At 36.7% G+C, this 12684-nt stretch overlaps 1 protein-coding gene across 5 annotated transcripts in view; it reads left to right on the top strand.

Annotated features, from left to right (window-relative positions):
* The window catches only part of grin2db (glutamate receptor, ionotropic, N-methyl D-aspartate 2D, b), a 297610-nt gene that overhangs the window by 123645 nt on the left and 161281 nt on the right, over positions 1-12684 (top strand). The window contains exon 2 of one of the 5 annotated variants that reach the window (XM_073925934.1): positions 9632-9772. The exons of the other annotated variants lie outside the window; for them this stretch is intronic. Coding sequence (XP_073782035.1) covers positions 9740-9772 — 33 coding nt within the window. The 5' untranslated portion in view covers positions 9632-9739. The remainder of the gene's footprint in view (positions 1-9631; positions 9773-12684) is intronic. 5 annotated transcript variants of the gene reach the window in all.

Raw genomic sequence — 12684 nt, 5'->3', positions numbered from 1 at the left:
CATTGTATAACTGGTTTGTTCTGTAGAAGAAAATTGCTTTAAGTAGATAATAACATTGACTATAAATTGTTTATATATATATATATATATATATATATATATATATATATATATATATATATATATATATATATATATAYAYATATATATATATATATATATATATATATATATATATATATATATATATATATATATATATATATATATATTTATATATATATATATATTTTATTTATTTATTTATTTATTTATTTATTTATTTATTTATTTATTTATTTATTATTATTTATTTTTTTTGCCAGAAGAAAAAAATATATATTAGAGAAAAAACTGAAATATTCCTTGCTCTGTTATACATTATTTGGTAAATATTTGAAAATATAATAAAATTCACTGGAGGGGTAGTAATTTTGAGTCATATCATGTGACTGTATGTGTCATATATGTGATATAAGATATAAGTATAGAGGCTTTTTTTATTGACACTCCCAAATTATTTGTGGGGTTGTTGGTGTTGTCAGATTAGTTTTGGAGAGTTTCTGATCTCAAAACTCATCTAACTTCTGCAGTTCTCCTGCTGTGATGCTTGGAAATGTTTTGGCCACATGAACCGTCCTCCTGACACTGGATTGGGATATGTTTGGACATGTCATTTTGGACCTAGCTATTTATTGAGCACTTTTAGGTGCCAAAAGTACCTGTGACATCTCATCTGAGTACAAAAAATAAAATTAAAAATAGTTCTTTTGTCAAATATATCCGTTTCGCTATGTCTCGCACATTTTCAGGACCAAATTTAGTTGATAAATGCAGGCCTATTGATTAATTGCAGCATGAAAAATGGATAACTTTTTTTTTTTGTAATGTAATAGTTGAGGCAAGTGAAATGTATTTTATTTGCTAAGTTTATACAGCAATATTTATGTTGTTTTGATGGTGATTTGTTAGAAATAGTTTCATTTATTTAGATTATTAATAAGAAGTCATAAGCTATAAATTCAGAGGAGTTTAATTAAACTTTGTTTATTCGAATGGGGATAACACTGGTAATGCTCAGTTTAATATTGTATAGAGTTTCTAAAGTGCAAACAGTCATATATTTGTTCATTCATATATATATTGTTTAAACAAAAATAAAAGTTATGACTGTTTTTGACTGTTATTCCAAATGAAGCATAAATGTGTAAAAATAAATGGATTTTGATCAGATTATAAAAAATAATGTAAATGCATTCATTATTGTACTTTTATTTAAAAGTTATTTGTTTATTTTTCCATTTGTTTGTATAAATATAAATAATTTATTGCTAGTTTTTGGTGAGTCACACCACATGACATTTTACAGCTAGAATGGACAATGGAACTAAAATGCCTGGTTTTAGAGCACAATAATTCATTAGTATGGTGTAGGGCCTCCATTTGCAGTCAGTGCAGCATCAATTCATCTTGGGAATGACAGATACAAGTCCTGCACAGTGACCAGAGGGATTTTGAGCCATTCTTCATGCAGAATAGTGGCCAGGTCACTATAAGTGATTCTGGTGAAGAAGAAATGTTTCCTAGCTCGCTCCTTCAAAAACACCCTAAAGTGGCTTAATAATATTTAGATCCGGTGACGTTTGACCAGAGTAGAAATGGCCATGCCCAACTGAGCCTGGTTTCTCTCGAGTTTTTTTAATTCTTCACTTTCGCCAATTGGTGAAGTTTTTTTATTGCCGCTGTCACCACTGGCTTGCATGGTTCAGGATATGTAGAGCTGCACATCGATGGATTACTCTTCAGTGTTTGGACTCTCAGTAGTGATTATTAAATCACATTGAACTGAGCTAAACTAAACTGAACTTAAACTTTGAAAACTGAACTCATACTATTTCAATTTACTATGATCTTCTATGTGAAGCTGCTTTGACACAATCTACATTGTAAAAGCGCTATACAAATAAAGGTGAATTGCATTGAATTGAGCTGTGCAGGCTTTGGAAGATGTTCAAATTCACTTTTGATGTGCGTCAAATCCCTCTGTCACCAGTTTCATTGTATGTATTAGAGCATTATCATCTTGATACACTGCACCACCTTCAGGAAACAATGTTTGAACCGTTGGGTGCACATGGTCCTCCAAAATGGTTCGGAAGCCCTAGGCAGTATTGCTCCCTTGTAGCACAAGTATTGGGCCAGGGAAATGCAATGATAATGCAGCCCAAACAATCACTAATCCACCCCCATACTTCATTCTGGGCATAAAACAGCCTGGGTGGCATGCTTCTTTGGGGCTTCTCCACACAGTAACTCTCTATAGGTGTGGAAGAGACAATAAATTCATCATAGAACGATACATTTACATTATGAAGATTTTCCCTGTGGATATCCCATCAAACAGTTTTTGGGAAACAGCAGAGTTGAGGTGCAGATAATTCTGCAGTGAATTGGGCAGCTGTGGTTTTGTTTTTTAGAACACTTCAACATTCCCTTTACACGTTTGCATCCACAGTTACTCCTATTGAAGTAATCCTTCTTGACTTGGTGGTTTGCTGACATTATGGATATTGTGGCTCTTGATACATCACAGAGACTCGCTGTCTTGGTCACAGATGTACCAGCAAGATGCGCACCAACAGTTTGTCGTCTTTTGAACTCCTCAACGTTGTATTGCAATATTTTAAGCAAAACTGTGCTTTTACTCTGCTGATTAAACCTTCACGCTCTGCTCTTACTGGTTGAATGTGCAATCAATGAAGATTGGTCATCAGGCTTGTCAAATTTCAGCATCCAACACTAAGTTGGCCAGTGTTACAGTTTTATTGTCCAACCACTGTAAGTCAAATTATTAAATATTTTAAGATTCTTATTGACCTTCTCACAATGTCTTGAGGGGCTTTAGGGGTTTATCATGTCCTGATTATTTAATTTTTTAATTACATTTATTTCTTGATTTACAAAAAAATAAAAATAAATGAAATAATTTTGCATGTTAATGGTGCCACTGAATGGATGGAACTTGACAGGCGGATTGGTGCAGTGGCATCAGTAATGCGTTCGATGTATCGGTCAATTCTCGATTTTCTGTCAATTTTCGATTTTCGAATTTACTGGTCAATCTACGTTCCTACTCTCACCTATAGTCATGAGCTTTGGGTCATGACTGAAAGAACGATCTCAGATACAAGCGGACAAACTGAGTTTCCTTGGCAGGGTGGCAGTGCGCTCACTTATGGATAAGGTAATGAGCTCTGTCACTCGGGAGGAGCTCGGAGTAGAGCCGCTGCTCCTCCACATCGAGAGAAGTCAGCTGAGGTGGCTCGGGCATCTGTTTCGAATGCCTCCTGGACGCCTACCTCGGGAGGTGTTCCAGGCATGTCCCACTGGGAGGAGGCCTCTAGTAACACCCAGGACACACTGGAGGGACTATGTCTCTCGGCTGGAGGAGGGAGGAGCTGGAGGAAGTGTTTGGGAAAAGAAAAGTCTGGGGTTCTCTCCTAAGACTGCTGCCTCCGCAACCCTTCCCCGAAAAACATTTGACAATATTTGACAAAATATTTAACTTTTTACTATTTAAATGTTAGCTGTTTTATTCTTTCAGTGACTTTTTTTCATTTTGGCATTGGGCTTTTTGTTTGTTCTGTGTCAGATTATGTGTGCCTGGCCTATCTAGCAATTTCTGCTAACAAAAACATATTTATTGCTTTCAAACTTTCAAAAATAAAATTTTTAATTCGTTGAAAAACCTCCTACTTGCACAATGAAAAGAGATGTATGCACATTTGCAGGCAGTGTAGTCACTAATTATAGGCTATATTACAAAAAGGATTGGGGTAATGACTTCATACTCATAACAGACATTCAAAGCTTAATTCTAAAATCACAGTAGAAGCTTTCAATGTAAATATGTCATGAGAAAAATCGCATTATAGTTTTATATGAACAGTCAGAAAGGTCATTCTAGTAGTTATAGAATTCTGGTAGTTCCAGTGTTTTATCCAGGCATTAAAAACATGCTCAACCGGTGAAACAAATGCATTCAAGTAAATAGCATTTTAATGTAAATACTATTTGAGTCACTTTATAAATCCAGACAAAAAAAAAAAAAAAAAAACCCATCAGATTGCTGACCCAACTGTTGTGTTATCATTGCATCTAAATCAGTGTGTTTTTGCTGGATAATGGTCTTTTCGCAGTGCAGCGCTGAGTGAACAGGCCACTCTCCCTGATGGATTGCATCTCCTGGCTTGCTTATTTCCCCCGCTCTCAGGAAGTCGGGTCTCCTTCTCCAGGGCAATTTCCACTTTAAATCTCAATCATATTCAAATGGTAGAGTGGCACAACAAAGGGCAACTGAGTTTATTTTTTATTTTTATTATTAAACCTCCAACCAAGCTGATGAGGTTTTCCGTTTTTTTTTTTTTTTTAAATGAAACTGTGCGATTAATCTTGGCAACCAATGAATAGCTAATGCTCATGGTGGGCAGTCAATTATCTGTGGATAGAGGCAGGAGGAGGCCATTCCTGGTCATTTATAATTAAATTTTAGTTAAGAGTGCGGTTGAGAGCTTCGTATCTTTTTTTTTTTTTTGTAGGAGCCTTTGATTCAACAGCTGAAGCTTGACTTACACGCATCATTTACCGCCCTTGTTCAGCGCTAACAATCTTTTAAAGCTGCTATAAATTAGCTTCTCTAGTTTAATCCACCTGTTCAAGGAAAAAGGATATGCTGGTTAAAGAAATCCATATCCAGCCTTGAGCCGCTTGGATATTTTTTAAAAGGCGTTATCCGGAAGCTGGGATCTTTTGAGAACTGCTGGTGTTATGGAGGGTGAAAGCAGATCTTAGGGCAGACGTTGTCCGGGGGCTCATAGATTTTGGATGGTTTATGATCCAAGTTGACTCACGGCTTTCCCCCCCGGTGTATCCATAGAACGGCTCTAATCCTTAAAACACTCCATTGTGCTTGACAGAAAGGCAGGATGCGAGATCTCAGTGGGGTCTGGAAGCTTAAGGGATGTGCTGGATGAGCCAACCTCAGGCACGGCATCATGTAGAGCCCGCCACAGAGGTTCGTGCCGCTGAACTCCTACTCGAGGGTCCTCGGAGCCAGCTGCCGGCTACCATAGCACTTTCCAGGAGCCCATTCATCAATGCAGAGCCTCTGAATAGCAGCCAAATATTCAGCCTGGGCTGAAAGAAATATAAATAATGTGCTTCTGCATACAGTTCTGCATACAAACTCTAAGATCAAGCCTATATATTAGGAATGGGCGATATGGGAAAAGGTTTTTATAAGAAAATCACAAAACATTTAAAGTTGCATTTAAAATAATGAACTTGCACTCTCATCAATAAAGATACAGGTATCACTGGGGCAGTTCCTTTTCAAAAGAGTCCACAGTGGTACCTCAAAGGTGCATATTAGTGCCTAAATGTAACTAAAAAGTACCTCTGAGGTACAATTATGGACTCTTCAGTTACAAATATGTACCTTTTGAAAATGTAGTGACAGCTCATGTACCTTTATTTCTAGTAGTGTAGGGTGCTTTTACATCTGTAGATCGATAGTTTTGTTCCGAAACAGGGATTAAAATTGTTACAATGTTTATTTTTGTTCTTAATGTGGTTCACTTTCACAATGCAATGTTTATAAACTGTCCAAAATAGCTCGTAAACTCTCCTCACATTTGTCAGAGTTCCACGGTTTCTTTGTCCTGCTCATCTGTCATGCATCCCTTTTTTATTTGTTATGATGAGCAATAATACATTATAAGCAAAAAGCTGCGCTTTAATTTTGAATGGTGACACCCACAGACATTGTCACCAAATATTTATTGTCATTAAATGGCTTATATGTTTACATGATTTATTTTTAAAAGCTGTGTGATGACTTGGTTTTGGGGATGAAATGCTGAATGTTGTGATTATACATTTGATGATACATTTTCAGAAAGCTGCTTTACTTTGTACTGTAACCAATAGTTAAGAGAAAGAGATGATCAGCTTTACAAACTGAGGCTTTGCAGGGATTTGTCATGTACATTAAGGAGTGCCAAAACCACATTTATTGTTTACATAATTTAAAAGCAGACATTTTGTCAGCATATTGTCATTTTCCCTAGTGCCCTTTGCTCTACAGCGGATTGTTGTCTATGTTAGAAAAAATGGATGTGTGAATAGTGTCTCCTGCTTGAGATTTAATGCAGTTGGCAGCTCTACATATGATTTTTTTTTTTTATAAGTTTTTTAATAGCACACTTACCAACACTTAACTGGTTTGGCTTTATTTACACTCTGAAGTGACACATTTTCCACTGTATTGTAGTGGAAAGGGCCACTATTGCATTCCACTGGTAAAACTGTTTTTTATTGTTATTTAAGGGATTGTTCATCCAATACTGAAAATTTTGTCTGCCACCTGTTTAAGTTTTCATTTTCTGTTGAACACAAAATTATTAATTACAGGTTTCTAACGTTTTTCAAAATATTTTCTTTTTTTTATGTTTCTATTCTTTTTTTTTATAAAGGTATGGAACCATTTAAGTCAGAGTAAATTGTCCTTTTTGGGTGAACTATCCCTTTTTTAATATGAGACTATATAAGACTATTCAACAACAGATTGTATCTGTTCACAATTATTATTCTTATTCTTCTTATTATTATTATTATTTTCCCTCACAAATGTATAAAATTAATATTTTTCAGAAATGTTGTTGCAGGCTAGGGCTGCATGATTAATTAAAAAAAGATCTTGATTTGACCCTACATGCAATCTCAATTCAGCTTTTCTGCGATTCAGCCAATTATATTTTCAAGGTCATGAGAGAAGCATAAAGGCAGTTGCACAAGTCTTTACATTGTTTTATATAGGGATGTGCTGATCAGTTGTTTTGTTTTTGCCCTCGAGTGCGATTCATTTGATTTTGAGTATTTTCAATACGAAAAACCAATCTGATACTTTTATAATACATAAAAAAGAATAAAGGAGAGGGAAGAAACAGATCCAGGATGTTCCTTATTCTTTATTTAATTCACCTTATTTTAACATTCAACAACTCTTATAACAAACACCTCTGTGCGGTCGCTTGAACAATCAAGTAATAATTAACATTAACTTTTCACTTTTGGACTGTAGTGCAACAGTAAATATAAAAAAAAAAAAAATAATATAAAAACAAATAGCACCTCAGCTTAAAGCAATCCCAAGTTTACATATCTCACAGTTTTCTATGGCATTGTTGTCATCATCAACATTATAATACCTCCAGACCACAGACATACTCGCAATTTCTGCTTCAAGCTGCTTCCATGTTTCTGCCAGTATTTAACCTATAGCGTCTCTGCATGTCATGCCACACGCGTTGCTGTTTCTGTGTGAAGTCAAGAAAGAGGTCTGTGCCATCTCATAACTAATAGATATTTTAAAAAAATTATGAGAATATATTCGCGTCCTGATCGAGAGGTAACGTTTGATTCCGATCAAGTCTGAAACTGCATGATCGAACCTGATTTCCAATCATTTGATCAGATCTGAACATTTATATGCGTTGCTCAGCAACATGCCACAGCCATATCACCCAGCAGCCCAAGACCGGTTACTCACTGAAGCTAAGCAGGGCTGAGCCTGGTCAGTACCTGGATGGGAGACCACTAGGGAACACTAGGTTGCTGTTGGAAGTGGTGTTAGTGAGGCCAGCAGGGGGCGCACAACCTGTGGTCTGTGTGAGTTCTAATGCCCCAGTAAAAGTGAAGGGGACACTATACTGTCAGTGGGCGCCGTCTTTCGGATGAGACGTTAAACCGAGGTCCCGACTCTCTGTGGTCATTAAAAATCCCATGGCACTTCTCGTAAAAGAGCAGGGGTGTAACCCCGGTGTCCTGGCCAAAGTCCCTCTATTGGCCCTTACGATCATGGCCACCCAATCATCCCCTTCCACCGAATTGGCTCTATCTCTTTCCCTCCACTCCTCCAATAGCTGGTGTGTGGTGAGCGCACTGGCGCCGTTGTCCTGTGGCAGCCGTCGCATCATCCAAGTGGATGCTGCACACTGGTGGTGGTGTGGAGAGACCCCCCCTCATGATTGTGAAGCGCTTTGGGTGTATGGCCCTACACAATAAATTCGCTATATAAATACACATTACATTACATTACATGGACCCCCCCAAATGGTGTTAAAAGTGTCACATACTCTATTTACAGTATAAGGTATAATACACCCCAAAATGTAATTTGTCATAATGTAATGTTGTATTTGTGGTTCTTGTAAATAACGTTCAGTTTGGCAGCCATGACATGAGTTAACTCGGCAGTGAAAATTGAAACCGAAAGTGCACACATCATTTAAATGATCATATAACATTTTAGAGTTTTTATACGACAAGCATTTGATATGGTTTTTCTTTTATACATAACACAATGTTAAAATAAATGGACCACTAATTTAGCCTAAATAATGTTGAATATAATGCAAAAGGGAAACTAATAATGACAAGTGTTTCATTTTACTATTTAAAATAATAGTTTAATAATGTTGTCAATGCCAGCATATGTCTCAAACATAATAATTCAACTTCAGAATTATGAATAGTTGCATTCTGATGTCATCCATTTACTGTGAATTAACAAACAGGACAAATTTAAAGTCTGTTCAAGTCCACCATTCAAAGTCTATCCAAAATTGAGCATTTCGCATAGGCCTAATATTGTTGTTGTTTTACCATATGTTTGAAAAATAAACATAATATAGTATACTCATTACCCTATATTTTACATCTACAGCATTGTGAGAAAATGGCGATCTTGATTTTAGGCAAAAAAAAAAAGAATTGTGATTCTTATTTTAGACAGAATCATGCAGACCTACTACAGGCACATTTTCCTATTGAGCCTGGATTAGAAAAAAATGTTGCTAGTTTTATTACAGTCATTGGGCACAATAGGAAGATACATTGCATGATGTTATTCGATGGGCTGTTTTTTTTAAAAAAAATTTTATGAGGTTAAGGGATTTCTGTGATTTCCAGAAGGGAACAGAAACGAGGTGAATTTGCACCACCGTCCTTTTGTAAATGCTGTGAATGAATTACAGGGGATCTATTTAGTTTGAATGGCTTGTGAAAATGTTCTTTCTTTATGGATTGGAAACTTGTTTTCTCAGCATGGATAAATTGGGGCGAATTAATGTCTTAGGCTTAGCTTGTTATGTTAATTGAGGCCATGGGGGTTGTTTTTTTTAGTGAATGGAAGTTATTAGGGTGTTGATTTATGAATGGGAGGATTCATAGGTGGTTCTTTGTTTTGTGAATGGGGACAGAAGAGCCCGCTGGATTGAATCGGCTCAGCATAACCGCCGAAATGTGCACGTTTGAGGCAGAAGCACGGTGTGATCGGCTGGCACGCTACTCCAGAACATAGTGTTCTTCAACCTTTAAAGCAGTTCAGGGCCTCCAAACAGAAGGAGAGTGGGAAAATGCGAGAGAGAGAAAGTGAGCAAAAATGCTGCATAGAGTGCTGTGTGGAAAGGCCAGCTCGCAGATTTCTCATTTCAGCTCTCAGGTTATCTAGAATGAATTGAGAAAAATGATTCACACTGAGAGATTTCTTTTTTTTTTTTCGCTGTAATGTTGTTCTTGTTTATTTGTTCAGATGTGGCTGCTGTTTCAAACATCTCTGCTTCCTGCCTTCATCAGGGAAATAAATTACGAGATAATGAGAAAGAGGCTGCCATCGAGGCCCGGCTATTTCTGACTGTGAATGTTGTGGTGGTTTTTGAGCCACGGCGTGAAGGCAAGTGGAATGGTTATTATTTAAAACCAATATCAACATACGGAAGATTTCCCGTTTTCAAGACCCTAGAAGAAATGTCAGCTGAGCTGTTCATTTCTCAGTTATTTGTATTTCATTTATATGAATTGAATTCTGTCCAAGTAAAAAAAAAAAAACATTTGTTTATGTACAAATAAGTGCTGCTTTAAAAGCCTGGAAAATTGCATATTGAGTTGGTGCCACATGTTAAAAAAACATACTGCACGACCATTAGTTTTTTTTTTTTTTTTTTAATATTGGTTGTTTTTAATCGCATGTTTCTAGAGACATGCGAAATTCCGATGGAGGGCTATAAGTTAAATATAAGGTTGGGCGATGTCGACAAATTTGGCATAGTACGATGTCTAATGTAAACCATCGTGATGGATCATAGCATGGTCATCGTAGGTGGCAGTGACTAAATTATTTATGAATAATTAATTCATAACGAAATAATTATTTGTAGTCTACTGTTTCAACTACCTGACCTGCATGGTCTTTGTTTTATCCATAACCAAATCATAAATAAATAAAGATAAGTTACACACAATTTACCACCTGTAAATCACTTTTGGCCGAATGATCTGTGTCGTTATAATGGCGTCGATAAACTTGGTTGGTAAAAAAGGTGCACAACCAACAGCATCTGAGGTTTTCACTAAAATTACTGAGCACACGTGTGAAAGCGAAAAATTGAAGCAGTGTACTGACGCTGTGACACGTTACCTGATAGATTTAAAAGATCAAAGAGTCGTTAGATATAGACAAGATTAATCAAATATCACGTTTAACAACTATAGTAAGACGCGATCCAGCGGTACATCCTTAAAAAAACTGTCTGACGTGCACTGCTCTCCGGGGTTTTGTGCTCTAAGCACCTTCTTACTGCTGAAGCTCAGATGCGCACATACACTTCAGCGCATGACAGAATGTATGTGTTTGTGTGTGGTCACTTGATGTGCATTTTCAGCAGTATAGTGTGGATGTAGGGCTTTTCAGAAATGATAGATGAGACGCCAGTGTGGATCATTTTCATTCTAAAATGTCATTTTAAAACTAAGAAGTATTAATGTAAGCTGCTGAGATAGTGGCAGGGTGGAGGATTGTGATGCCAGCTCAGCGTTGTGATGTCTATCGGTGATAGATGATGGCTTCGTCTATCAACCCAACCCTAGTAAAAAAACTGAATGGGAGACATAGAGGGAAGTCTGTATATTTACGATTTACGCCACATTTCAAAGGAGATATGAATAGAAAATAACCACTTATGTTGGGCATGATCTTTATCTCATGATAAGGGCTGAGTTTTCTACTGAACTAAAATATATTTGGCTGCCATCAAGTCGGTAGATACTGTATAAGCTATTAAGTTACATGAAAAAAAAATATTGTTGTAAATACTCTAGTGTTTGGAAGCATACTAATTACATAAATTAAACTGTCATAGTAATTGTATTGTTGCTGTGGTACAACACAACTGTAAGAATAAACAAGTTATTCAATAGGCTTCAGTTTTCTATGCTAACATTATAATTATACACGGTCACGATGCACCACAGTTTATACTAACATTATGTATTGCAGTTTATCAGTTTACAATGCTAGAGTATTCTGTAGTTTCAGTATATAGTAACAAAGAGTTGTAAACATTATACACTTTCCTATGTGGGTCAAAAACATGTTTATTATAAATTACTATAGTTTTTTTCCCGATGCGGATATCTTCCAGGCATCACAAAATAACAGATGAAAGCATAAAAAGCATTGACGCATAGTCTACATTATTATTCATTGATTTTTTGTAAGGTGGGAAAGTGCTTCACAATAATAACTGTATAGTTTTGTCGTCAGGCTTACTATTATTTTTTGTTCGGTCAATGAACTTAACCATTAACAAACATTCACCGCTGCTGCACATCTCGATGTTTAGGTTACGGTTGTTTATTTTGCCGAAATGCCAGTAAAGACATGGATTATTGCAGAACAAGATGGAGATTTCATTGAAGCGATTACATGGCAGGGTACTTTATTTATATTCTCCAGGGGCCTCATGTATCAACGCTGTGTACGCACAAAAACTTTGCATACGCCAGGTTTCACACTCAGAATCGCTCACGTTTGGATTTACTAACGATGAACTGAATGTGGGAATGTGCGCAGCTCCATGCCAGCTTTATGGCTGGCGTACGCACATTTTTTGTGCGTATCTGTTTTATTTCCATTGGCGACTCCTAAATTCCTCTCTACAAAGTGTCTGAGCCTTGCAATGGCAGCTGTATGAGATGGGGGGGTTATCTAGCAGATATATAAGGTTTCCATACCATACAGTTGACCAGCCAAACATTACAGCGCAATTTGCAGCGGTCGCCTGTTTTCCCAATGTAATCTGAGCTATCTACCGCACGCACATTGCTATAAAGACACTATCTGATAATTAATTTGCATGCGTGAATCAGAAACATTTCCATTCAGTAAATGTGCAAATAAAATATGATGCACAGACTTATTAATGATTCCTACTAGTCTTTCTCGTGATAAATAGTTGGCAAAATCTGATATATAGCGGGGGAAAAAAGCATGACTTCATCAGAGGCTGGATTCGAACCGAGTTCATGCTCGAACGTGTCAAAACATGTTGATATGCTTTTTTCGAGCTGCGCCACTGAGACTGTTAAGGGTACTGCACCATTTTACACCTAAAAACCACACTATGCCTTTTTTATATTCACTCAGTGCGATGTTCAGACCCAACTGTGTTAACCGCATCAGCTAAACTCTCCCACTCTATTTTTTTTCTTTTGTTGTTAATTTCGGAGGACAAACTTGCAAATAACATCGCTTTTCTCCGGTCTACCTCCGAAAGGAGAACTTCCAATTCACATTCTGTTCAAAGT

The sequence above is a fragment of the Danio rerio genome, chromosome 16 (genome assembly GCF_049306965.1).
Source record: "Danio rerio strain Tuebingen ecotype United States chromosome 16, GRCz12tu, whole genome shotgun sequence".
Taxonomy (NCBI): Eukaryota; Metazoa; Chordata; class Actinopteri; order Cypriniformes; family Danionidae; genus Danio; species Danio rerio.
Note: the sequence above shows the minus strand (reverse complement) of the source record. Positions and strands in the feature narration are given on the sequence as shown.